At 40.0% G+C, this 25,924-nt stretch overlaps 1 protein-coding gene across 2 annotated transcripts; it reads right to left on the bottom strand.

Moving 5' to 3' along the window:
- Positions 1-320: 320 nt before the first annotated feature.
- On the bottom strand, positions 321-25,508 carry USP46 (ubiquitin specific peptidase 46). Of its 2 annotated transcripts, XM_035324609.1 has the most exons (10): positions 25,156-25,508; positions 24,142-24,263; positions 14,154-14,234; positions 13,089-13,302; positions 11,183-11,412; positions 7,504-7,580; positions 3,399-3,482; positions 2,933-3,130; positions 2,374-2,452; positions 321-1,350 (listed from the first exon to the last, which is right to left on the bottom strand). In XM_035324609.1, the coding sequence occupies exons 2-10, from the start codon at positions 24,220-24,222 to the stop codon at positions 1,249-1,251; spliced, it is 1,146 nt and encodes a 381-aa protein (XP_035180500.1). In that variant the 5' UTR covers positions 24,223-24,263; positions 25,156-25,508; the 3' UTR covers positions 321-1,248. The 2 variants fall into 2 exon arrangements, with proteins under 2 accessions (XP_035180500.1, XP_035180501.1); XM_035324610.1 differs by lacking the exon at positions 24,142-24,263 and having other exon boundaries at positions 25,156-25,506.
- Between the last annotated feature and the right edge of the window lie 416 nt (positions 25,509-25,924).

The following is a 25,924-nucleotide window of genomic DNA, read 5'->3' as shown; positions in this document are numbered from 1 at the left end:
CAAATTCTAGTATGTGTATTCAGCAGTTTTATTTTTTATTAACCAGTGCATGACTATTGCCAGCCAAATTCACCCAGTAAAATCAGAAACAGTTGCACTAAGCCTTTTGATATTTTTAAAATTAGACCTTCAAGAGCCCTCTCTGTTTTTGTCGTGATCCAAATGCCATCAAATATGGCCAAAACACTACCAATGGCATATACAGCATGTGTAAACTAATGGTTGTTATATGCTGTTATGTTGCTAAGAAATGGACTCCTTGAGAAATGTACATGAGACCTACAGATATTCAGAAAATTGCAGGATCAAGCCCTGTCTTATGTATTGTACCAACAACACATATTTAGCAGGACTGTGCAATTTCAGTCCTTGTGGATATGTTGTACATGAGCAGTGTTGCTATCTCGGCAAACTAAATTAAGTAAGGACCTTATTATACTGTTTTAACAGAAAGCTAAGCCCAGTCTCTATAAATGTTACTTATGTCTGTGTCATGTGTCATCTTGCTGCCTTTATTCCAGTGCTCTCTAAGTTTTGAAATCTCACCTAGCTGTACTGTCACATGGTTAGCACGCTGACTGGACATACAGCATTACTTAGTTCCACTGTAATTTAAAACCCTCTGTGTGAATGTTAAGCCTGAAGTTATAAACTGAAAGTTTTTAAAAACCCAAAGCTTAAGTGATTTTGGAAGAACATCTTTGCAGGGGAGAGTAACATGTTAAAAAAATAAAATAAAATAAAAAATCCCCTATGCAACCACAATTCCAGTCATTATGAAGCAGATTCTTTTTCTTGCACTTAAATTGAGTAAGTATATGTCAGAATGTATTTAAAGGAATGATTTGTAAATCAACACACCCCAAAGTCATTTAGAAAGCTTTAAACAATGTTGTCCTAAATGCAATGAACACTTCGATATAAAATACTACTCTAGCTGGATTGGGTTTAACAGTTGACATCCAGATCTTTTTATCTGTAAATGTTAGTCCATATAAATTCCACGAAAATCTGACTGCAATTAAATTTTCAATCAGACTTAAAAACAACAAACTAACCCCCCTCACCAAAATAAAGTTCTGCATGTCAAAAGTGAACGGTTATAGTCAATACCGCATGGACCGTTTAATAGGAGACAGACTTATTGTTCAACCATACAAGATGTGGTCATTGTAAAGGTTGGCTCAGGGGGGCCATCACCTTCTTTGCGTGCAGCATTGTGGTGTGCAATTGTCACAGTTTGCCAAGTCACTCTCTTGATTGATAGAATAAAATATAACCAGACTCTGAATTTTTTGATATATCAGAGGTCAGTCCATAGAATTCTTCAATAGCTTGAGCATCTATTTTCTGCAAGATAAATAGAATTGTTTATGTACAGTTAGGTTAAAGAAATACCAAGCATGGATTAAACGGCTGTGTAAAAACAAAAGACAAATTCAGTTATATGTTTCATGGGAGCAATTAACAAATTCTGTTTGCAGTTCAGGCTCTGAAAGGGTAATGTTTAGGGGCTAAATCCTACTGATTGCACTCATGAAGTCAATAGAAATGTTTGTATCAGAGAACCTGACTGAATTAAGGCTTTTTGTATCAGAGAACCTAACTGAATTAAGGCTTTTTCTAATAACAGAGACTCGTTTGAATGCAGTAGTGAACACTGGCAAAAAGCATGAATGTGACCGTGCGACCTCATCTTTCTGAGAGGTGACAGAAACCCTCTTCAAGACATGCACCATTCCCAACGGTCCCCAAATCCCAGTGCTTATTCTACTCCAATGGATTTAAACCTGGGAGACGAGACTCAAGACCTCAGTTTTGCCAGGTGCCAGAGTGACATAAAGGGTTTGCTTGGGAATGAACTGTTCTATGCTTAGAATCTGTAATAGCTGTGAACCAGATCTTGCTCTAATTTACATCCAGACAATTTCAGACTGACTACAGACTTCAGACTTTCTCATTACTTACCAGTTGCTTAGGATTTAAAATCCTACAACAAATCTAACTTTAACCAGTACAGCTTTGCCTAGTGATATTGCCAAAGATTGCAAAATAGTTTCTGCAATGAATTAAATTGATTTTATTACATAGAGAAAACATTCCAAATTAAACTCTCAAAATCTGATATTAAAAATGTTTGATGTTGCTCTGAAATAAAGCAACCCCCTTTGACATTGACAGGGTACAAACTGCACAATTAATCATTCTGTTTGCAATCCTCCTTCCTAACTGAGCTGAGCTAAATGTCACATTACAACCAAGCTGTGACTTTGCAGAGTAGTAATCTATACCCAGATCTGGATCAGAATTTTAATTCCAAATTGAGAAGAGAACATAAACAAATGTTATGCTTATGGCCTTCAGCATACTGACCTCTACAATGTCATCATCAAACAAGAGCCAAAATCCATGACTTTTCACAATAGTAATATAATGCCCGCGATTTGGTCCACTAAAAAGCAAAACAACAAATAAAAATAAAAATCACAAAACCTGAAATAACTTTAGATGGTACTATTGGTTTCATTTTGATAAGTCACATGTCTATGTTAAAGCAGACTGAATTATAAATACACATTAAGAAGAACATAGTAAACCCACCTGTGGTGGTACAGTATAAATGTTCTCTTATCCCTTGTTGCAATGACTTATCCAGCTAAAAGTTAAATGTGTTGTTTTCATCTGTTCTATGACCATTTGCAAATTAACCTATAGAGTATTTAACAATTTGCTCACAGCAGGCATCAGCTAAGGCAAATATTTTAAGAGGTTCAGGCCAAGATACATGCAAGCTGGTGCAGCAGCTTGGTGTACGTCCCCCCTCCCACTCTCCCTCCACTTTGTCAGGCATGCCTCTGCCCTTGACAAACGCCTGGACTTGTCAATAGCTTGAGAAATGCAATCACTTGAGATAGACATGAAAGTGTCTTACCTTCCACAGTGAACAACAACAGCTACCAAGTCATACATCCGATCTAAGTTGACAGCATCACCAGACGTGTTGAAGAGACGTAACTCCAGAGGAAATACTACACGATATGACAGCTTAGTATACCTGTGCAATTGTTCCATATACTTGAATCTCTTGAGGTGTAAGGCAAGAATCATTGGCAGCTTTTTTACTCGCATCCTGTGAAACCATTACAGTGCACATGATAAAGACCTGCCCAGTCAAAGTCACTCTTTCCTTGATGAGTAAATGTTTGCATTAAAAAAGCACCTTGTAACTAGCAGTAGCATCTAGAGTAAAACTTGTAATAGTTTTGAATCTACCTGTAGGTCCTCTGGCCCCCAGAGTGTGCCTTTGGGGTACAAGCAATCTACACACAGTGAATTTCAAGGAGGAGGCTTGCCAAAGCCCAGGAAGGACATAGTGAAATAACCTACTCTTTGCTTACCTTTTCTGTGCCTCTTGTTTACTGCAGCAAGTTTCACAGTAGTATTTCTGTTCACTACATAATGTCTCTGTGTTGCTGAAGTCTCTGTAAATAAATACAGTTAACAGTTCTTAAAGGTTCTTAACACTTTTGCCCCAGTACCACACTTGGCCTGTGGAACTGGAACCCTGAAATCACACCCAAGAAGAAATCTTGTTTCCACTGAAATCTTAAAGTTTTCTAAAGCACCTAAATCAACACTAGTGGGATTTGCAAATGGACTTAGGGTATCTGACTGCTGTGACAGCCCTGTGTTATGTGCTAAGGCCCTACATACTATAAAGAGGAAAGGTCAGGTGTCTCTAACTGAGATCTACATCCTCATCTCTTGCATGTCAAGGAGCTGCCTAGAGTTCAATGTAGTTGCTCAATACATCCAGTGCCTTTTAAAATTATTTGCAGAATGGACTATCTTCAAGTACACTTTAGTCATTCACAGATATATCACATTTTATGGTGTTCTTCTGTAAGATAGGCTTGAATCCTCTTATGCAGAAGAAATAAATTGAATTCAGTCTTCTGTATCCTCTAACCTCTGAACCATTATCCAGAAGTTAGGTGATTATACTTTCTTGTTATTTAAAAAGGAAAGTGACAGCTACTATAGCAGTTTTTCTAAATACCCTTCACGTAAATATTCTTAGAAATGTTTCTGGACTGAGCTTCTGAATTGAGAGAAGCAAAGGAAGACCTGGCTTGATAATGTTGCTCAGTTCACAGAAAAGATTTGCTAGAGTCACTGTGCTGATATTCTTGGGAACACAATTTTAGGTATGTAAAATACCTGACTGGAAAAAAATGGCTGTGATTTTTTTTGTCACCTCAAGTGTTGTATTGCAGCTGAGCAGGTGTTTTGAGAACTGTAAAAACAGGCATAAACACCTATCTTCCACTTTAGACACACAGGTTTTCTTGTGACTGTGCTTTAAATAGATGTATCTGAATCAGAGGATGGTTTGGGTTGGAAGGGACCTTTAAAGGTCATCTAGTCCAACTACCCTGCCATGCCAGGGACATCTTTGACTAGGTCAGGTTTCCTAAAGACCAGTCCAACCAGGCCTTAAAGATTCAGACGTTTCTGAAGAACAGAACTGACCTGTTGATTGCACCTACATTGTTGTACCCGACAGAGTTCCGAGTTCCAGACAAATTCAGAGCCAGCAATAAGCTTCATTCTGCAATTGCAGCCCACGTGTACAAAGGCTGAAGCCATGCTGCCTGCAAGGTTAGCCTGCTCTCACAGCAGGCAGCCCCAGACTCCTCTTAGAAAGGCAAGGAGAGGATTCCTCATGATTATTTTTACCTGGCATCATCACCACAGGGGCAGATGGGAGAGAACTGAAGACTGTAAGGATTGCCAGGGCATGGGCATTAGCTTACTTCCACAACTTCATAAAAAGTGGGAATTTTCCATTTTCAAGTTTAAGTTCTTTATGATTGATAGTTATAGTAAGATCTCTCATGCTCTATTTCCTTTGGGAGAAGGGAGGTATGCAGGTGAAAATTAGATGTTTTCTTTGCCCTTTACAACTGCAGCTTTGATATTTGTTTCATCAATCAGGAATTTTCACCATTAGATGTTTCACAGTTAAAAAGAGCTGATCATTGGAGTTCAGGCAGTCTGCATGCACAAGAACTACAGGCTTGAGGAACCTTTCTCTACAACTGCAGAGCTAGTTTCAAGACATTTCCAGCTATCTCCTGTTCCAGGAATGGGCCAGTCTTCATTCTGTTTATATGGTATTTTAACAGGAAAAGGGAATTTTAATTACACCCACTCAAAACATACTAATTCAACACTGACCCTATACGCTCCCACACTTGTAGTCATTCTACAAGCTCAATGCTACAGTGCAGAAGATGCTTTCTGTTGTTTATATGCATAAATAGTATAAATTTTCTATTTTAAGAGATGACAGAATTCTTAGTGGAATTAAAAAAAAAAAAAAAAAAAAAGCACAGGCAGACCAGTTAACAGTTAGGATCAAATGGACTGGTAAACTTTGCAACTCCTGGTGGAAATAAAAATAATGGAAATGTACTATGTATGTTATCAAACTTTTGTTGCTTCAGGCCCAGTTGTCTACCCTGTGGAGTTACACTATGCCAGAGGCTTGTATTCTTCAGACCTTTTTGATCTGAATAGCTACAGAAATAACTGAAAAGAACGTTCATCCATAGTGGCAAAGAAATTTGTTTTACTGAAATGTTATATTGCACAGAGTTCTTTAAGTTGCCTTTTCAATGCAGCAGCATTTAAAGCTTTAAAGTCACAGCAGAGCAGTTATCTTAAAAGGGACATAGTGAATTTTACAAGAATGGTAACGTGGTCATTCCTATTAGCAGTAACCACAAGAGCACTTACACAGTTTAATAATGAATAATGCAGTAGAGCAGTGAGAGGAAATCCATAGTCTAACTGAATATATGTTTTCTAAACAGAGGTAGACCTGCTTCTAGTGTGAAAGACAATCAGAAGAGATGACAGGTGATAATTCACTTCCTGTTTAATCTGTAAAGAGCACCATTTTCCCCCCTACCTCCCCCCCCCAAAAAAAAAACAAAACTGAGATTTTACTTCCATTTATTTCTAGAAGAAACAATGGATATATTTCAAATAGCATGGCGTGTTGCTGGAGTAAGGCAGATGCTGTACTGCTGTGTATAAACAACTTTTGGGTATCCATACTTTTCAGGACTGTGTAGATCTCTGCTGGAATATTGTGCCTAGTTTTAGGCAACTGCACTTCAGGAAGGGGAATTCAAGAGAGAGGTTCAACTGGAGAGAATGCAGAAGAGTAATGAACATGAGCAGAGACCTAGAGAAGGTGACCTGTGAAAGAATGTTTGAATGACCTTAGGCTGTTTAACTTGAAGGAAAAAAAAATAAAAATAAAATAAAAAATAACCCCACAATTCTAGGAAGAGTGATGACATTCTGTATATAAACCACTGCTGCTAAGAGGAAGAGGAGCAAACCTTTTTTAATGCCCAGAATACACAGGAGGTATGCAATGGAGCTACTACTGATAAAAGATCTTTTGGAACAGGAGGGACAAGCATCCCTACTTGAGGGCTAAGGACTTCAACAGTATCCTACAGGAGACTGAACTGAAACTGAGAACTTACTGCATCTAGCACTTTAATATATAACAGTTGTTTCTTAGTACAGCTTTATCTACAGAGAAATCAGTGCTTTCTAACTCAGGAAGTGGTTAGTACCTCATATGCTTTCTCTCTCTGTAAATCTCAGTTTGGTGTGAAATGTCAGGCAACATCTCCTAGGTGTTCCAGAACAACTGCTAAAACTAAATGCAAGTTCAAAGTCATTAGCCACTGAAAGAGCTTGAAAGAGTAATTTGGCCAATAGATAATCCTTACTTCAGATCAGCAACATATTTTCTTAAACCTAAATTTAAGTTTGTTTGTTTATTTTTTGTATCAATGTCAAAACTCCATATATTTTAAATCTCTCAGGATAATCATCCATGCAAACCTGAAATTTCTTTTGATCTCTGAAGTATTTAATACTTAAGCATGTACTAAGAGCAGAACCGAGACTTAGAATAAAAGACTTCTCATTGTATTTTTAGGTTGAGACAAAAAACAAGAAACTTACATGGCAGAAAAGTAGGCTTTTGGAATCTTTTGCCCTCTAGGGACTCTAGCACTCATTCTACAAAGCATACACTTGACTTTTAATATGCACATAAGTCCTAATCAACAAAGCACTTGACTAAAAGCTTAAAGATAAGCACACACAAATCTCTTTGAAGCCAATTACTATTCTGCAGCAATTCTTCCAGATGACAAGGCAATAAATTATTTTCCCCAAGAAAGGAATATTTTTTCTCTTCCAAACACAGGCATTGAAAGTGAGAGTAAAACAAAATCCATTAATGTGTATTTTGTCATTAGCGGAAACATCCAGTTTGCAGTAGTTTTCTCCTGCTTAGGAAAATCTCAAAAACCAACATTATTCTACTTTTCTATTCTGTATTTACTAGACTTGGAAAATGTAACAAAGTCAGATAGACGTATCTTTCAAAGAGATGCATTCATTTACCTTAGACAGTGTGTAATTGATGTGTTCTGCTCCACATCAACAGAAAGGTCAAGAAAATCTTCATCTTTGCTACTAACCTGTGGCAAAGAATATACATGTAAAAGAGACTTAGTAAAAATCACACATCCAAATGCTGTTTATGCCTGTGTGCAAGTGCTGAAGATGGACCTATTTCTCAAAATAAATTATACAAAGGATTTTTTTGATGACTTAATTTTTTCCCTAGTTCAGCATGACTGTATTCACTCTGTCAGGTTAGCAACCTGACCAATCCAGCTTTCATACCATTTTACTTCCATCTGTTCCACTTATCCAAACCCACCGACCATGGATCAGTGGCTGCAGTTTTGTGTCTATTAAAGGGAGAGCATCATCCCTTATGTTTGCTGTAACTGCTCAATTACATATGTTCTCTGGTTATGCAACACAGCCCAGCTCCTTGTTACACCGGAGTTTTATTTATCTGTGTTTAACACACTGCATTACATAATCTCACTTTATGTCCTACATAATTATATCTGCTATTAAGGTTGCAGTGACGATACTTCCCATGTAGCATTCATTGAGAAGTGTCATTCAACCACGTTGTTTTCTCTCCGGTCAGCATTTAAAAGCCTGTCATTATGTTTCTTGTTGACAGACCTGCATTTCCCCATTGAATATTGCCCCTGATCAATAATTTTGACCAGGTTGAATAAGAGGTTACAGGTAAAAGCAGCAAAGTGTTAATACTTTGCAAAGTAGTTATCATTTTGCCAATGTTTTTTTAGATGGAACAAGAGGAGAAAAAAATCTGATAAAGGGTGTTTTCAAAAACATTAACTGGGACTATTTTGGGAAAGGCAGACATGAACAGATCTGGAAACATGTTTCAAGTAAAAGACCCCATTTTAGGTCATCTCAAATCTTAGAGAATACTAAAACTTCCTCATTAACTAAACATATATTTTTGCAGATTAAAGAATGAATTAGGACAGGTTATCAATTGAATTCCAAAATGCAGTGATTTTTCTCTTCATCCATTAAGAGGCTTTTAAGGCCTTGAAAATTCAGAAAAGCCATTGTGTCTACTGCACATGAATTTAGTCTTACTCAGAACAACCAATTCTGTTTATAAAATGCTGTATGAACACTCCATAGTTTGATTCCTGTATCTGCATTTCCTTAGAATAACCAAACCACACAGGATAGTGAAGTACAAATCACGAACTTCAGTGAGGGGTTGAGTCTGTTGCTCTGACCCAGGTCACTCATGCCCAGATCATCTCAAGCCTATGTATGTGGAAGGTACATACTGCTCTGAGCTCATCTTTGCATTATGTCAGGGATCCTATAAACATAGTGAGTGCAGTCCATATCAGTCCTGAATCCAGAGGAACACCTTTAGGGGATTAATTTTGATATTATCATGGATGTACAGAGGCATAAAGTGCATCCAAATAAAATGAACAGCAGTTCTTCAAACAAAAATCCTCTCTGAGACATGATTCTACCCAGAGAGCACAGGAAACCACAAAACTGGCAGCAATCAACTGCAGAATAAACACAGAGCTAGAACTCAAAAGACAGAGCAACAAAACTTCAGAGAACATTGTGTCTCTGCTGCTGGAACTGAAGTTCTGACAGCCACACTGCATATCAAGGAGGTTAAATACTTGGAAAAGTCTTTGGCAAATATAGTGTTTCATCTGAATACCACAAAGAAGTTAGGAATTTTGTTGCTGAATTCAGCACATAAAATGTTTACAGACTAATTACAGAATATTACAGACCATAAGTAAAGATATCTAGAAAATCAGATTCAAACTGCACTCTTAGTGAAAACAAAACTGCTGGAATCTGAATGATTCTTCATGCACAATATATTCGTATTTTAGCAGAGGGGCACTTTTTAACCCATTTAACTGTTTTCCAAGGGTTTCAAGATACAATAATAAAATATATATATAATGAACTAGAAAAGTCTTCTGAGTAGTAAACAGTATTTCTGCAATCACGGGAAGCTGTGGCCAAACCTTCCTACAGCAGCAGTACTTAGAGCTATTTTTTCCATAAAGCTTGGTCACTTGGAATTACAAATAGGGTACCGTGCAGTTTTGCTGTTACCCAAGGACACATCCTGACTTAGCACAATTTGTCTTGTGTAAACACTGGATATTAATTTAGAATTAGGCCACAACTGTTTAAAGAAGCTTGTCAATTAAAAAAATAGTTCTACCCTTCCACTTAACTTGCTATTATTACTTGAGCTTTCATAATTGAAATAGATTAAATAATTAATTTTTGATCTCTATCTCATGTTTTCACTTAAACAATCTTGTTCCAGACTTGGTCCAACAAGCCCTTTTCTCATGTTGACCACCACTTTATCCCTCTTCCCTGTCACTGAAACAAATCTCCTGAGAAGTCGTATTTTCTTGGAGATCAGTGCTATTCTTTATTATTAAAGAATATCTGAATATGTTCTTTTAGACATCTGTTATGACCTGGGTAGGATTTATGGCACCTAACGTGGGCTGTCTAAACTTAGACATTTAACCTCAGCCTGCTGTTGGAGGATGCCTTCTCGGGGCACCTCGTTCTATCTTCAGGCAGGTAATCACAACAAAAAAGCTATGTTTTCTTTAGACAAAGTCCATGGTAGCAATATTGGTCTGAGTTAAAAACACATCATTTGCAGGTGAGATCAGTTTCTTGATCAATTTAAAGCATTGCTGCAGAAACAATTGCAACAGCTCAGTGCAAGGATAGTGGCACCATGGAATGAGAACAAGCAAGCTCTACAACAGCTGTACAACAAGCAAGAGTAGATAGAATATCTGATACCGCTCAAACCTTTATCTCATGTAACAGATGGAGAGAACTTCCTGAAGGAGCTCTTTTGTAATCTCTCTCATCACAGAAGGAGCTGAGAAAAACAGTTCATCCTTGACAGCTACCTTTTACATAGCAAAGATTAGATGAGGATAATTCCATCCTTTCTGGAAAGCCAGTTTCACTACTCAACCCCAAAACAGGTTGCTACTCTCTGTGTAGCACATACTGTCTGTGTACTCTCACATACCAGCCTCACTGAGAAAAACCTTTTTTTTTCTTTTTTTTCTTTTCTTTTTTTTTTTCTTTTTTTTTTTCTTTTTTTTTCCCCGTTTAAGTAGGAATGTGTGATTGGAAACCACAGAAATTGACAGGTGATTTGCAAACAGATTTACTAACTAAAACTACTTTTTATGGTACTTCAAACACAAGAGAATTCAAACTGACAGCATCCTTTTAAAAATATTAGGAAGAAAACACACGGTTTGTTAATAACAAACCCTCTGTACGTCAGTCACATTCTTAGGAATGAATTAACACAAATCCATTTTACTTTTCACTGGTTCTTGGAATAATGATGAAAATATCTTCTCCTGAAATTACAGTAATAAAGAAGTGTACCGATTACCTAGCAAGGATTTTAGCTGTAGAGATAGGTATTATGACAGCAAGACTTGGCACAGGTTAGCCAAGTAACGCCTAGAAAAAAAAAATTTAGAAAAGAATATACTCACTTCAAGAAGTAAAGTCTACAGGAAAATCCACAATTCTCAGATGTCTGAAAAGATTCATATATTTATATATATAAATTGTATCTATCTATCAATGGGCAACAACCAAAACAAAAATCTATCCCAATGCTTACGGTTTCACAGTTCAAACATCTAGTTTCGTTAGTCAGTGTTCCCTGAAAAATCTCATGCACCCAGGTGAGTTCTTGTTTATTATTCTCTTCAGCTTCATTCATGTTGCCATTTTTCAGTTTCCCATTTTGCTTTTCCTGTTTCTTCTCCTCCTGCAAAATGTCGGCGATGGTATTCAGCAAGTAATTTAAAAACTCATGTGCATCCTGCTGCATATAGTTGTCAAAGAGATCTGTGAAACAGAGTCAAGATTTCCAAAGCTGAATATATCTGTTCCTTCAAAATAAGCAAACTAAATTCATTATTTCTTTCCAATACATGCATTGGTCCTTGCTAAGCAAAGTACTTAGAATCATGACAAAGAAAAGCAATTTTGCAGTCACATTGCATTCAGTGAGGCTACTTTGAGGGAATGCTTCCTTTCTAACCTAACTTCAGCTGTCTAAAAGGTTAGACTCATCGTTGGAGTTAGTTGTGCAGGCTCTCACTACAGTCAATGAAGAAAGCAAGGAGATGAATCAGCCCAGCCAACTCTCAGTGCCTGAGAAGGGTGTGAGAAATTGGATGACTACAGAGGGGGCCTACATTAATTCCTTAGACTAGATGCTTACTATTATGCAGCACTGACTGCCACCCATATATTCCACATCACTCAGACATGAAGGAACATCAAGACATTAAGGAACATCACTGAGTTTGGACAGTAAGACGCATGGCTGGGGAAAATTAAGACATCTGATGCTGACACAGAACAGTAACAATAACACCATCTAACAAAGCTTATTTTTCACACACAAGTCTGATGAGCACGGACTTATCCTCTTCCATACAAAGAGCTTGTAGGAAGAGGAGAGAATATCTCCGTGGTGATGTAGAACAGACTTCTCTAGCGAAGTCTTAATTTAATTTGCCTACCAAGTTGAAGAAAAAAGAATTTCTGTTCCCAAGAAATGTGTGTTTTTATCCCCCTGCTCCTGAAGAAGCTCATTTGGATTTCCCCCAAAAATATTGCACAGAGCCTTTGGCTTTGCAGTGTCTAGCCTGGACACATGAGCAGGTTAATGTACACCGAGGCTGGCCCTGATTCAGAAAAGCTGAAAACCCAAGATCCAGTCCCCAGAAGTGATCCCCAGCAGTGGGGCACTGATCACTAGCTGACTCAGAGCTAACTTTGTCACACTTCCAAATGCCTGCTTTGCAATGGACAGTTGGCCCATTTATAGCCTGTCACCGGCAAGCAATTTCTTCCAGGTGTTCGACTCATATTTTATCTGAGATTCAAAGCTCCCTTGTTTCTAAGTATGCCACCCACACTGATATGAATCCAGGCCAAAATGGAACTGCGTGGCAGGCTTCCTTATTCCAAGCTATTCCCCACATCCCTTAAGGAAGTAACACTACAACATTAGACATATGCTGCTGCCAACTTCACGCTCAGAAAGAGCCCGATGTGTCGCAAAGTGATGTGCCCACTGCTTTTAGGAACAAGAGCAGTGGTTGACATGCAACCCCCATACACATCTGTCACCTGTCCTCCACTGTGGTTCGGACTTGGTGTGCCTGTAGCCCTCCCAGGACACACTGCCAACTGCCCACAATGTTTCTCACTAAAATTAATAAAAAGACATGCTGCAGAGTGCCACCCTACTCCCAGCCCTAGCTCAGTGTTCAGTGTGGTCTGTCCCACCATGTTGTGAAAGCAGCATTAAACCACACGCCTCTGGGAACTCAGGAAAGCTGGTCCGGCTATTTCAAGCATATTAACATACACACAGGTACTAAAACAAAGCACTAAAAGCAATATACAAATCTAACCCGAACATCTGACTAATATGACCACATAGCCCATTAATTAAATTTTCCTGATCAACCTACGAATGTCTAAGAGGATTCCAGTTTCACACTTACCATTCTCTTTTCGTAACCTCGATATGAACTTCTTTGGTGGAATAACTCCAACTTTCTTCTTCTGAGTAGCAATACTGTGGAAAAGGTCTGCCAGGCAAGTCAAGAGATTTTCCTTCTTTTTCTGTTGGGCCTTGTATGATAACACATTTTCCCGAAACGGCCGGCAAAAGTACAATGCCTGCAGCACCGAGTTACAGTAGCAGGTGTTCCCGAACTGTAAAAGTAAAAACAATCTCATCTCTGCACGTCACAAAAAACTAGTTACTACATTCAATTTCAACTAGTTGCTGCTTCAAATTCTGCCTTCTGTGTCCCTGCCACATACCAGCCATTTTGCCAAGCAGCTGCGGTAGGAATGTATTTCCACGCCCTCATCTGACACTGGACAGAGAAAAACAAACAAAAAAAAACACACCATGGTGTTCTAAATTAACTAGGACATAAAATGTCTTCCACTTGCAAGAAATACATTTATTGTAGTAGATTCTCTTAAACTTGTTTCCAGATATTAATACATTCTGGCTGGGCTACATCATACTGCTTAGTAGCAAAATGACTAATATTTTCACTTGAAGGAATTACTATGTCTGTTTGATTTATATGGGAATAAACAAATGATTAAACGGCTTTCTCACACATTCTCTCTTTAGTCAGATAAAAAAAGCTCCTCCTAAGAGAGTTATTGATGCTGATCATTGTATCTAAGCCTGTACATACTTCCATCACTTCCTACCAAAAATTAAAGAGACTGTCCCACGTGTTTTATAACTGAAATAGACTTTCAGCTTTATTAAGTGTAAGTGCTAACCACTGAAAACACTCAGAGAACACTCAACTAGCTTCATAATCCCCCAGAGAAAATATCTTCAAAACATCTGAAACAATTTTGCAAACCCACTTTGCCTAAAATTGGAACATTAACAGCACTCTTTCAAAAGAAGGCAGTCCTGCCTTAGAGCAGGACTGGGGAAGGGAAAAAAAATAACAAATAAAAAGAAAGCAAAGTTCAAACAACATCAAAACCATCATTCTGTATATGGTTAGTGTACTGAGAATAGTACTTACATTGACCAAACCAAAGTAGTGTTCATTGATGGGAAACTGCTCTGGGCCAATGTCTTTTTCCAGAGCAGAGGCATTGGTGCCCTAAAGAAAGAGGGAAGAATTAATGTAGAATATTAAGATTCTAAAATACAGTCATGGACAGCATCAAGAAATGCATTTTTTTCCTTTCACTTACAATTAGCCAAGCTGACCCTGTCTTACTAATGGCCAAGCACGACAGTCACCAAAGCCAAAAAAAATATTTGCCGTTCTAGGTAGTGGAGCTGGCCTGACCTGGACACTCTAGAGATGGCTGATTTGGAGTGAACGGGTCACCACAAGAGTGGTTCCCCCCTCCTCCCTTATTTTTACTTTGTACTTGAGCAGCTGGATCCCATTACCCTCTTGTCTCATAAAGATACTTGTTGATCTTAAGTAAATCCCTGAAAGTTATCTTGGATAAACCAGTTTTTAGATGTAAAGCAGGTTTTCTAAGCATTGCTGAGACTCCTCTGAATCCCTTCTAATTTGTCAGCAACCTTTAACAAAACTTGGGCTCCAGGACAGCACCCAGTTCTAGTAACAGCACCACAAATGTTAAAAATAAGCACCATTTCTGTGCCATTTCGTTCCAGCTAACACCGAGGGATGCATAAGCATTGTTACACCTCTCGGTCACTGTCGTGGTGTACCAAATTATTTTCGGCTGTATTGCCATTCCAACAGCAAAGCTGCTTTCACAGCTACGGGTCTGTAAGTACCATCACTGATGTTGTGTCTGTTACCTGGAGCTCTGCTGTATTAAGATGCCCATTTTTAACAAGTTTAGGTTACCAAGCAGGCCAGATTGCGGCCAATGCCAGTGTCATCACTCCTGTCCATCCTATTAAACATACAGATCCCATAGGACCTCAGTAAAAATGCTGTATCTGGAGAAGCATTCCCTATGTACAGTCATTCAAGATCTATGTTAGCCAATTTTCAACCTGTGCTTTACTGACATCATATAGTTATTTCCTTACTGAACACGCTCTGCAGCGTGAAGCATTAATACATCATGCCTTTGTAATTTCTATTGCACAAGAACAGCACAGTTGGTTGGCTTTCATAAAACCATGTAAAGTGCCACTGCAAAGATGCCAACATGTAAAACATCGTTATCCTTTTGCTTTTTACCAGCTGCCTCCCACACCAACTTTTAATGGTTTTCTCTGAGGCTGAGATCAAATTATATTTACACAAGTCCCTTCTGACTCTTTTATGCACCAAAAATGCATACACAGCATTTTTCCCCAGTGCTCTGAAATTTCCAGTGTTCCTGAGGTTTGTTCAATGTAACATTGGATCAGAGAGCTAGCTCATAAATTAAAATTTTCAAAGTTACTGGTAAACAAATTCAGTAATTGAGGTCTTTCTTCCCCATCTTCTTCCCTATGTCTAATTTGTATTTCCTTACCATACCTACCATCAACACTGCTTAGCACTGCTTGCTATATTAGGTTATCATTTCACATCAACCCATCAAAAGAAGGCAAAGCTTAAGAAATATGCTGCGTGTCCTTACTGGGCTCCACTAAGCCTCAGTGAGAAACTCAGAAAAAGGAAGAATCCACACAAAGCAACTGTTGGCTACTTTCAACTGAGATGACAGCGTGGTAATTATGTAAGGTCTGTAGGAAGATTTTTTTTTTTGCTTGGAGAGACTGCCTTGCCAAAGATGCACAGATTCAGCAAAGCATCTGACTTCCTGAGAGGGAGGAAACTGATAGACATTTGCCTATCTGATACTAACAGTGAAGCAAACAGCTGATGATACCCTCAAAACCTTGTCTGATACAAGAAAAATCCGAATACAGAATATTAAAGCAACTTCTGAAGAAAACCATTGTCATATTAATACTCATTGTAGGGCATTCAAATCAAGAGAAAGGCTTTCTTCAATTACATGTTTAGCTTTCAAATTAACTGTCCTAAAATAAAAATAAAATGGATGTTTTTTTCAGTTTTGCGGGAAGATTTTTCCATGCTGAAATGAAAAAAATCTCCCTCTAGAACTTGTGGGAAATAATGCCTCTAAAAAGTAACCGCCTACTCTTTTATAAATTGCAGGTTAGTGTATGCTGTTAGACAAGCAGAATGCAACTGCTTTGCTAACTAGTTGCTCCTACATTACCCATTTGCTTTTCTCCAGGGCCAGGTTTCTTACTTCAGAGGATGCCAGATGGTTTGGACCAATCTTTTCTAGCACTTAAATCATCTTGAACATATTGTGAGAAACTGTAAGAATCAGGATTTACCAAACAAAATTACCACTGAAAACCAAACAGGTCCATGAGGTGCATTAACTGATCTTCATACAAAATCTATAGACTGCAAAGAAAGTTCCCAAGTGCATACTGTTGAAACATCATATGCTATCTAACAGCTTATATCATAGAACTTGCTCTACAAAACCAGGCCTTGGCTCTTGCAAATATACAATGGAGCACTGTTTTATTTCTCCCCGTGAAACAGGGAGGCTAAATGCAGTCTTTGGGTAAGCTGATGAAAATCCCACTGACTTCACTAGGAGTTGTGCCTTCTTATATCAAGGGCAATTTCAGCCTGGTTTACTCTAAGGTGTCCAAAAAGATAAAACTTACAGAAAAAGAAGATCAGGAAAAGAGTTACCAAGCACAGAGACCTAATACATCAAAGCTGGATATATTTCTTGTATGGATAAAAATAAAACTTGGGATTTTTTAATAAACTCAAACCTTGCCACTCAACCTTAATTTCTATATATTACATTTTGCATGTGAAGGCTCCTCAAAAAGCAGTTGACATGATAGCATAAGGAATGGCTGGAAATTTTCCAACTAAAGTATATCAGAAACTATGCACCCAAGCCAGGTTTAAACTGCAAAAAAAAATGTTATTAGAGACGTGTTAAATGTGATACAGAAGTCAGTTTAAACTCACCGCATGAAATATAAAAAACACGTTAGACTGTTGTGGTGGGTCTATAGCAATAATCAACTGTAAGTATTTAATGTGGCTTTTGAGCACAACTGTCCTTGTTCCCAGTCCCAGCAAGTCATTCTGGTCACTTCTGGTCACATTCTGGTCACTAGTGAAAACCTGCTCACACATTTTTTAATGCAATCCATTCCCTATGGTTTAATAAACAGTCCTGTGCTTCCGGTAGGAAAAATATCCTCCCACTGCTGAATCTACAGTAATTTTGTAAAAAACGGCAAAAGTGGCAGTGCAGCCACAGAGAGAGCACCCACATAAATATGCCAATGAACCAAGATCTGGGACTGTTAAATAAATTCATATCTTGGTATAGAGATAATAGAGAGGTATAACTGCTTCTTAAATAATACATGAATGAAGGGATGCAAGGAAGTGACTGTGGTAGCCAGAACTTATGAGAATGAGAACTAGGTCAACACAGGAACTCATAGTACATATTCTGGGGTGTTAGTGATCCTTGATTTCTCTGCAGCTTTGTCAAGTTCAACGATCAGCATTTAGAGCTTATACAATGGCAAAGACATACCGCTGGAGACATAGCCAAGCATGGGTCAGTCTGGGCTAAACAAAGATTTTTACCATAGCATCATTCCAAAAATGTTGTGGCCATATGACCTATTTATTCTCCTCTTGTTATTTTGCTGTAGGCTTTCCTAGGGATAAGTCTGCCAGTTTTCATTTCAATTGAAATTTCTGATAATGCTGCTAAGAGTTTAACTTGTGCTTTGCATAACATGAAGCAGGCTAAGTAAAAAACAAACAAACAAACAAACAAACAAAAATAACTCCCATTCTTTTGCATGTCAGCATGTATACAAAATAATAGTGCAGGAGCGGAAAAAAAAAAAAAATCAGATTAGATCATTAAATCACATGTAGCAAAATAACCTAAATACAATTATTCTATGGAGGATGAGAAATGGAATAGGGCCAAAACAAAAGCTACCACTTACCAGAAGATAGCAAATCAGACTTGACTTTGTATTGTGATAGAGCTATAAATACAGTACTAACTTTCTAGGAATGCTGTATGCGCTTAATTAAAAGTAAAGGAATGCTGTAAAGAAGTTAGGAGGTTTCCTAAGTCACCTGTGGAAAAGCTATTTAAAGGTATTCACCCAATAAAGAGAAACACAATATGAGTGACCATCAAACAAGAAAGTTTAAATAAGAAATAACAAGAAATATCTAATTCACAAGAAAATTTAGAATATAAGAAAACCACATAAATGTTGAACTGTGAAAACAGAGATTTAACAAATATATAAAGAACAAGAGGTCAATGGAAGAAGATGGTGAAAAAGGGCTTCAGATTATACACAGCTGTGAAGTTGATATTCTTTTTCTTGGTATTCGAGCAAAGTGAGAGCAGTGTGCTAGAAACAGAGTTGTTTCCTGAAGGGAGAAGCTGAAGTCTTAAAACAAACTAAGGGTGATGTTGGGACTGGTAGAAGAGAAATTAGAATAAAAATAAAAATGGCTTCAGGGCCAGGCAGCCTGAGTTTCAGAATTTTGGAATGCACAGCATATGGAAGGGAAGGGAAAAGGAAGGGAAAGAAAGATGTGGAAGGCCTCCTGACCAACAAATGGCAAGGATGGGTAACTGGAAAGAAGAAGCAACAGTAAAGAAAATCCAAGCTTGGCTCCCAGAAGCAACACAAAAAGAGTAAAAGAAGAGTGAGAGAAATCTCACCAGGCAGTATACATGTGAGTAACAGGAATAACCCACCTCCTTGCATATTCGTAGATATTAAATGCCAAATCTGAAACATTTTTGTATTTTTTTTTAATTTAAGTAGCACAAAATAGTTTAATTGAACCAGATTAGCTTTTTTTTTTTTTTTTTTTCCTCTGAAGAAATGTTTAATTGTCCCTCCAGCACAGCTATTTTGAGTTGTTGTTGAGATAAAAGTGGAAAGAGAGGGTGCTATGAAAAACAGGGGATCATAGTAAATAGTAAAAGAATATTGTCTGACATAAAAAACATTGTATGGTCATATTTTTGAAAAAAACGTGTTTTAAAACAATGTACCTAAACAAATTGCCTTTGTGCATTTTTCCTTAGAGTTTTCAGTCAGTTAAGACAAATAACAAGAGCATCAAAGAAGGCATCGAATTCATTTTTTGCTGGATAAATTGAACTGTCTCTAATCACAGATGCTGATATTGCATCTACCATAAATAACTTCAGCTCTTTCACTGTGTTGTTACCAAGAAATAGAAAAAAACGAGACCCAAAATCCTAAATCACTTAAACATTTTGTGATTTAACATTTAAGTGATTTTAAGGCACTTGGTCTTATATAACTTAAAGAACATGTGCGCTTCTAGTGAAGTGCTGAAAGTTCAATATATAAATCCATAAGTGATTTTTTTTTAAAATATTGACCTTTAAAGTTTCCATAATCAGGCAACATTTACCAAACTGCAACTCAGTATTCTCTCATGAGTCTGTCTCCATATCCAGTTTATTTGTTCTTGGATTAGTGGCACTCAGGCTTTTCCTGGAATGAGTAGCAGTAACTTTTTTTTTTTTTTTTTCTTTTTGGCCATTTTGTGTTCTTCAGAACACAAAACCTCAACATGGCCTCACAAGTGAAAAAGAGTCTGAGGTTTTCCTACAGCCTATAATTTCTTCAACAGCACTTTTGTCTGGGCCACCCAGGTGACATATGTAGTGCCTCAGAGCATCTTATAGGCAAGGCACCTTCTAGACTTCATCACTGCTGCACCAGCCTCTTTAATAACCTGGAGGACAAAAGACAGAGTATCTTCATTAAATCTCAATATAACATGAATTATGAGGGTTGCAGGTATGTTGGATGGCAGGCTTAGAATTCAAAATGATTTTTTAAACATTAGAGGAATGCTCTGAAAATGGTTTAAATTCAGCTAAGACAAGAACAAGATTCTGCACATAGGAGATGAATCACCTGTACAGAATGGAAAACAGCTAAACTAGTAGTTTTTGAAAACCAGCAAACAAACAAACAGCAGTGTCTGGAGTCTATAGTGTATCATGTAAATGAAAAGCATCAACCACATTGTGCTATTTAAAAATAAAAATAAATATGTAGACATAACTATGAAATTCTTACAGACAGGAGCCTTCAAAGTACTTGAAGTAACTTTCCTGTTTAACTTGTCACTGGTAAGACTTCAGACATCACCTTGTGTCCAGATTTGGGTGCCAGGCTTCAACAAAGACAAAGATAATTGGAGAGAGTCCAAAAAAAGGCAGTAAAAATGAACAACTTAACCCTAGAGAAAACTGAACCTGTATTAAAGTGTTGAACAGGGTTGTGTTGCACAAGACAAAAAAGATTGAGGCAGGGCATGAGAACATTTTCAAGTACATAAAGTTTGTTAGAGAAATAAAATAGTCTGTTCTTGATATCAACGATGGAGAAGATGAGAAGCAGGAAGCTCATATTATGGTAATGTAAATTCAGGTAAGACATTAAAAAATACTTTAGCCATAAGGGCATTGAAGCATTGGGACAGACCACCCATAGAGGTGATGGTAGTCACCATCGCTGGAAATCTTCAGATTAGACAGACATAGGCCAGAAATAACACGGGTATATCAAATGGAATTTCAAAGGACAGTCAAGAACTTGATTGTCCCAGGACAGTTTGGGTGAATTTATTATTAGGTCATTAATAGTCAAATAACCCCAGCATACAATATCCAGTAATGGCTGCCTTGAAACTATCAACAGCAGCCTTCTCTGCAGAGTCTGAGCGTACTCAGTAACTTGAAGCCACACAGACTATATGCACAGAAAAACAAACAAACAAAAATAACACTATAAAACACACACTGTATTCACTAATTGCCCTAGAGTGCTCATCATCTTCTAAACAACTGGTAGGTACATGGTGACCACTTTTGCCATGAAAGAAGTATGCATGCACATAAGCTTCTGTCATTAGTCCAGGTTATACATTGCAAGCAGTATATTAGGATATTTCCCACTTCACATACGCTCCTCTGTCTAATACACCAAGTATTTTTCATGGACTTTTGTTTGCCCTTTGATGGAATGCACGCTTTCTGCTTGTAAGCCCAGCACCCATTTGTCAGCCACATTCTCAAGTTTTTCATTACTTCATAAAGGTACTACAACAATTAGACTTCACATTCCCTACATTTTTCATACTTTCGTTTCTATATTTTCTGTATGCCGTACTGAAATTGTGCTCTCTTGAGACTATTTCTAAGATGACATTGCTTGAACTTCCTGCAACTAATACTTTCAGATGTAAAAAGTATTTTCCTTTATCAATCTAAGTACATCTTGAGATAGCTGTTTTACCGTCTTGACAGTTATTATTCTGCCTTAATCTCAGTGAGAAGAAGCTTTAAAAGTCATGAAGAAATATATGCCATGAGTTGTCCAAACGAAAAAATCCAGTTAAAAGCAGCAGTGATCAATTCTGTAATCCAAGAACACTATTATTGTATCAAGCAGAATCTATTTTAGAGTATTGTCTTATTTTTTTGGTATCAAACATTTTCCAGATCCATGTTAGCAGTTTGATACCTCATTCTGCCAGTGCCCCATATTCAAACATATCCTGCAGTGAATATCCAAAAGCATGACATTAAACCAACCAAACAACAACAAGCGGAGTTATTTCTACTTGCTTTCTGAATGTAAAGACTCTGGGGTTTTTATATTTTTCTCTATAGCTCATTTCTAGGATAGTTAGAAACTTCTTTTGTTTTTAAAAACAGAAGCTGAAAATTGCAGGTATTCACATAATCCCGGTGCTAGAACCTGAAGAAAAGCATCAATTGTTATGAAACTCATAAAGACTATGAGAAGAACTGGTGACATGAAAGTCCAATTAATAAAGAAGAAAACTGATATGACAAACTACAGCATTTTTTTTCAAAGGATGTCTATAAAACAGGAGCAACTGTGAGGTATCTCAAATGATATTTTGAAGCAGCAGAGATCTGATTGTGTTTAAAATGAACTATTCTTCAAATTGACAGAGCACTCTGAAACACAGATAAGATTATTTGAAATACTATTACAAAATTACGAAAGGGAAAATTAATATCTATTTTCAGCAGAACACTAAAAGGCATTTAGGAGAAACATGGTCCACGGGGCTTGTTAGCCATCTCTGTAAAAATATGTCAGTACCTTATGAAATGGTGAGATGTTGTTCACTGCCTGTAACAGTAATGTTCCCCAGGCCACAGCTGCCACACGAGCTTAACTCAGAACTCCAGGCTGTATCAGAAGCTCATAAACAGAGAAGCATACTGCAGGGGATTTCGGTGAGCAGCAATCTTAAAACGACAGCATGCCTCTCTAGTTCTGAACCAGCATTCTGTGCTTGAGTTTTCTGGGTTATCTCACAAAAACAATACCAAAGAGGATTACAATGTAATAGGGGCTAAAAACACATCCCTAGTTCATGCCTGGAGCCTACAAGGACTACATGGCACTGGGCATTGGTACTCCTTCTAACATGGTTTCTTCAATGTACCTTATGCTTCTTCACATCTGCTGCGCCTGTCCTACCGAAAAGCTGCTGATTGCCTGCTGCAAGCCTCCTGCTGCGGCCAGCCTAGTGGACAGTCCCAGTGGATGCACACTGCCTGTGTCTGCAAGGCAAGGGGAGCATCTCAGGAACTAGATCCCCATTTTCAGTGAGGGTGACCACTGAGCCCACATGTGAGTGCCTCCAATTCCTTCAGGCAGGAAGCCTTCGTCCCACCTCCACCCCGGCAGAACAAATTTTAACTCTTTGGTCTTGTTAACCAAGTCAGTAAGTCTATTGTAATTACAACTGAGGGGACGAAACTGGGAAAAGACAACAAAGTAATCTTGTTTAAGTCTGGAAGTTGTGCGTTTGAATATACACTACAAATACCTGTGCCAAGTGGAAGGTGTAAACCTGTTTTTCTTACTGGTTAGCTCCCACTGTGTCTGCCTCATCACATGAGAGCTGAGTATGTTCCAGTGAATATATAGCACTACGTCTCCTTTGCAAGAAAGTTAAAAACTGTCCTCGGAAGTTAAAAACTTCCTTGTAAAAGGTTTGTTTATATAATTATAACCTTCCAAAACCCCATTCTTATAGAGGGTCGTCACAGCTCCTCCTATAATCCTTTGAATTCAAGTCCACCACTTCATCTAAGTGGGCTCATCTTCAGAGGAGCCATAATGCAGTATTGCCAATACTTCCAACAGCTCCAGATTCCTGTAACTTTCTGAAAATCTCAGCTTTTTTTCCTAAAAGTACTTCATAACCCTATGGATTATGCAGAAAAGACTAAATGTGACCAGCATAACACAACATCTCTGAAAGCAAAGTGCGCAGAACCCAAGGAACATGCAACTTTAAAGCATCCTTGCTGTTAAACCAACTTCACTCTCTGTCACAGTACCAGTGCCACGAGCCAGAGCTGTTGTCAACTATGAGCCCTTGTGTGCATTTTTTGCCTGAGACTCTAATTCTTCCCGTGGGTCTCCCCATTTTGCAGATGTCACTGCTGTGGGATATGGTGGCAGTGACAGCTGAGCAGCACACCACTAGAACAACCCCACCAGTGTCACTCTGTCCGTTCAGGCTCTGAGAGAAGCAAACTATATCCAAGGGCACGCCTGAAGCACACAAGGGAAATCATGGAGTTCCTAGTACTTTATGCCAATGCTAAAGGCTTACGACCATCTAACAGTCTCCAGCTGCCCTTCATGTGGTGCTCTCTTGCGTGGTCTGCAGGCCGTCACGGCCACCGTCCATCAGCAATAGAACTGGAGCCTGCCCCAGAAGGAAGGTGAGCGAGCTCAGGTTGTCTCCTGGGTACGGCGGTTTCCTAAACCAGTATCGCTGGCCCACAGGACTGGAGGTTGTTAAGAACAATGGAAAATTGACATTGATATGGAAGGGGAGCGGGCTCACGATCTGCACTCCCTCCCCCAGACCACTGCTGCGGACCCCTCTGGGGCTGTGCCCGTCGCCTTACCCTAGCGGTAGGCTCCGTTCTCCAGGGCAGGCGAATGCTACGTGTGGCATCGCCAGCACAGGGCGTGCTGGGGCACCACATGGAGGGAAGCTGGCAACTGCGTGGAGCTGCTCTTGAAGAACCTGGAAATAAGGGGGAAAAATACAGACTAAAACAACAAAGCGTGCAGAAATTGGCTCCTCTTCTGCTTGCGTTGGCATGCGTAGCGCTCACCCATGTCTTTGCGAAGTTTACTACAGTCTCACGGTGCTGGTAAACGTTTGACTGACAAACTTTACGCTGTCCCCCCGCCAAAAAGTTTTAAAAATCTAAAACCAGTCAGATGCTCCAAGTCTGCAGAGCCGGGACTAAAATAAGACAGAAGCACAGTGAAGAAGTTGTCCTGTCAACTGTTCCTGGGGATGAAAGTGGCAAAGTCTGAACAAAACAAACCAGAATATGAACGTTTCCATATTCCCTCCTTATTACCTAGGCTGATTTGGAGAAAGATAAGTGCCTCTTGCAGCACCAGAAAAGCCCTGATGTCAGCTCAAAAGCCAAGGCTTCCTAACTGTTTGATGCACCCAGACCCACAGCCTGCCATGGGGCACCTAGCCATCCTCATTTTCTGCGTCCTCCTGGCCGCAGGAGACCACGGGGCGCCTGCCCCAGAGGAATAAAAGGGGTGACTGAGTTGTGGTGGGCTGGGAGCCGAACAGGGGGCTCCCCTGCAGCGTCGTTAGGGCCGGAAGGGGAAGGGCAGGCTGCGGCTCCCTCTCCAACGCGTGTCGAGGGGCAGCCCCGCAGCGGCTCGGCACCTCCGGCCCTCCCGGGGCACGGTGCCCGGGGCACGGCCGCTGTCGGGCGGCCCCCTCACCCCGGGCAGACCCCGGGGCAGGCTGCCCGGCCCCCCCGCCGCCGGGGGCAGGGATGCGGTCGCCTCCCTCCTTCTGCCGGCGCCCCCCCGGGTTGTGGGGGGGGGGGACACCCCCTCGTCCGGCCCCAGCAGGGCCTGCCCCCGCCCGCCGCACTCACCATATTACAGATGGAGGCGATGTTTCTGACAGTCATCGGGCTAAAGGTTGCAGCGATCCCGAACCGCCATCTTTACGAGGTGAAAACGGCCCCGCTCATGGTGGCAAGAGCGCACGGAGGCAGAGGGGGCGGCGGCAGAGCTTCGGCTCCGGGAGAAGGGCGAGAGGAGGGGACGGACAGCCCGGGCACCCCGTGTGCCCCCGGGGGGGGGAAGGACCTGCCTGCCCCCCGCCTGCCTCCCCGGGCCGGCGGCTTCAGCAGCGCGGCGCCGGCAGCCGTATCCCCGCTCCTCCCGCCTCTGCCGCGCCTCTGCGCCAGCCGGCCCCGCGCCGAGCTCGCCCTTCCTCCTCCTCCTCCTCCTCCTCCTCCTCCTCCACCTCCTCCTCCTTGCCCGGCGCTCCATCGCCCGCTGGTCCGCTGGGAGGGAGGGGAAGGCTCAGTGGCAGGCAGCAGTGTGAGGGAATGAAGGCAGAGTCGGGGCAGGACGGCACGGCCGTGACGGTGACAGCACCGCGACGCTCCGGGACCTGCTGTCCGCGCCCAGGAGCTTGCAAACTCCATAGCGGCATAACTTGGTGCCTTCCTGCAGCCAGCAGGCACAAAAGCTGTGCCGGGACCGCGTCCGTACCGTGATGAGTGTCACTGCTGAAGTGCTTGCTCACAAGTTTACAGTGCTTGGCGTTTATACAACGCTGTTCATGTCTCAGGTCGTCTTCACTGCAATAAATACAGGCCCATGCTATTCTCCGAGGTATGAGTGTATTAAAAA

The sequence above is a fragment of the Oxyura jamaicensis genome, chromosome 4 (genome assembly GCF_011077185.1).
Source record: "Oxyura jamaicensis isolate SHBP4307 breed ruddy duck chromosome 4, BPBGC_Ojam_1.0, whole genome shotgun sequence".
Taxonomy (NCBI): domain Eukaryota; kingdom Metazoa; phylum Chordata; class Aves; order Anseriformes; family Anatidae; genus Oxyura; species Oxyura jamaicensis.
This window is presented reverse-complemented; position numbering and strand designations above follow the sequence as displayed.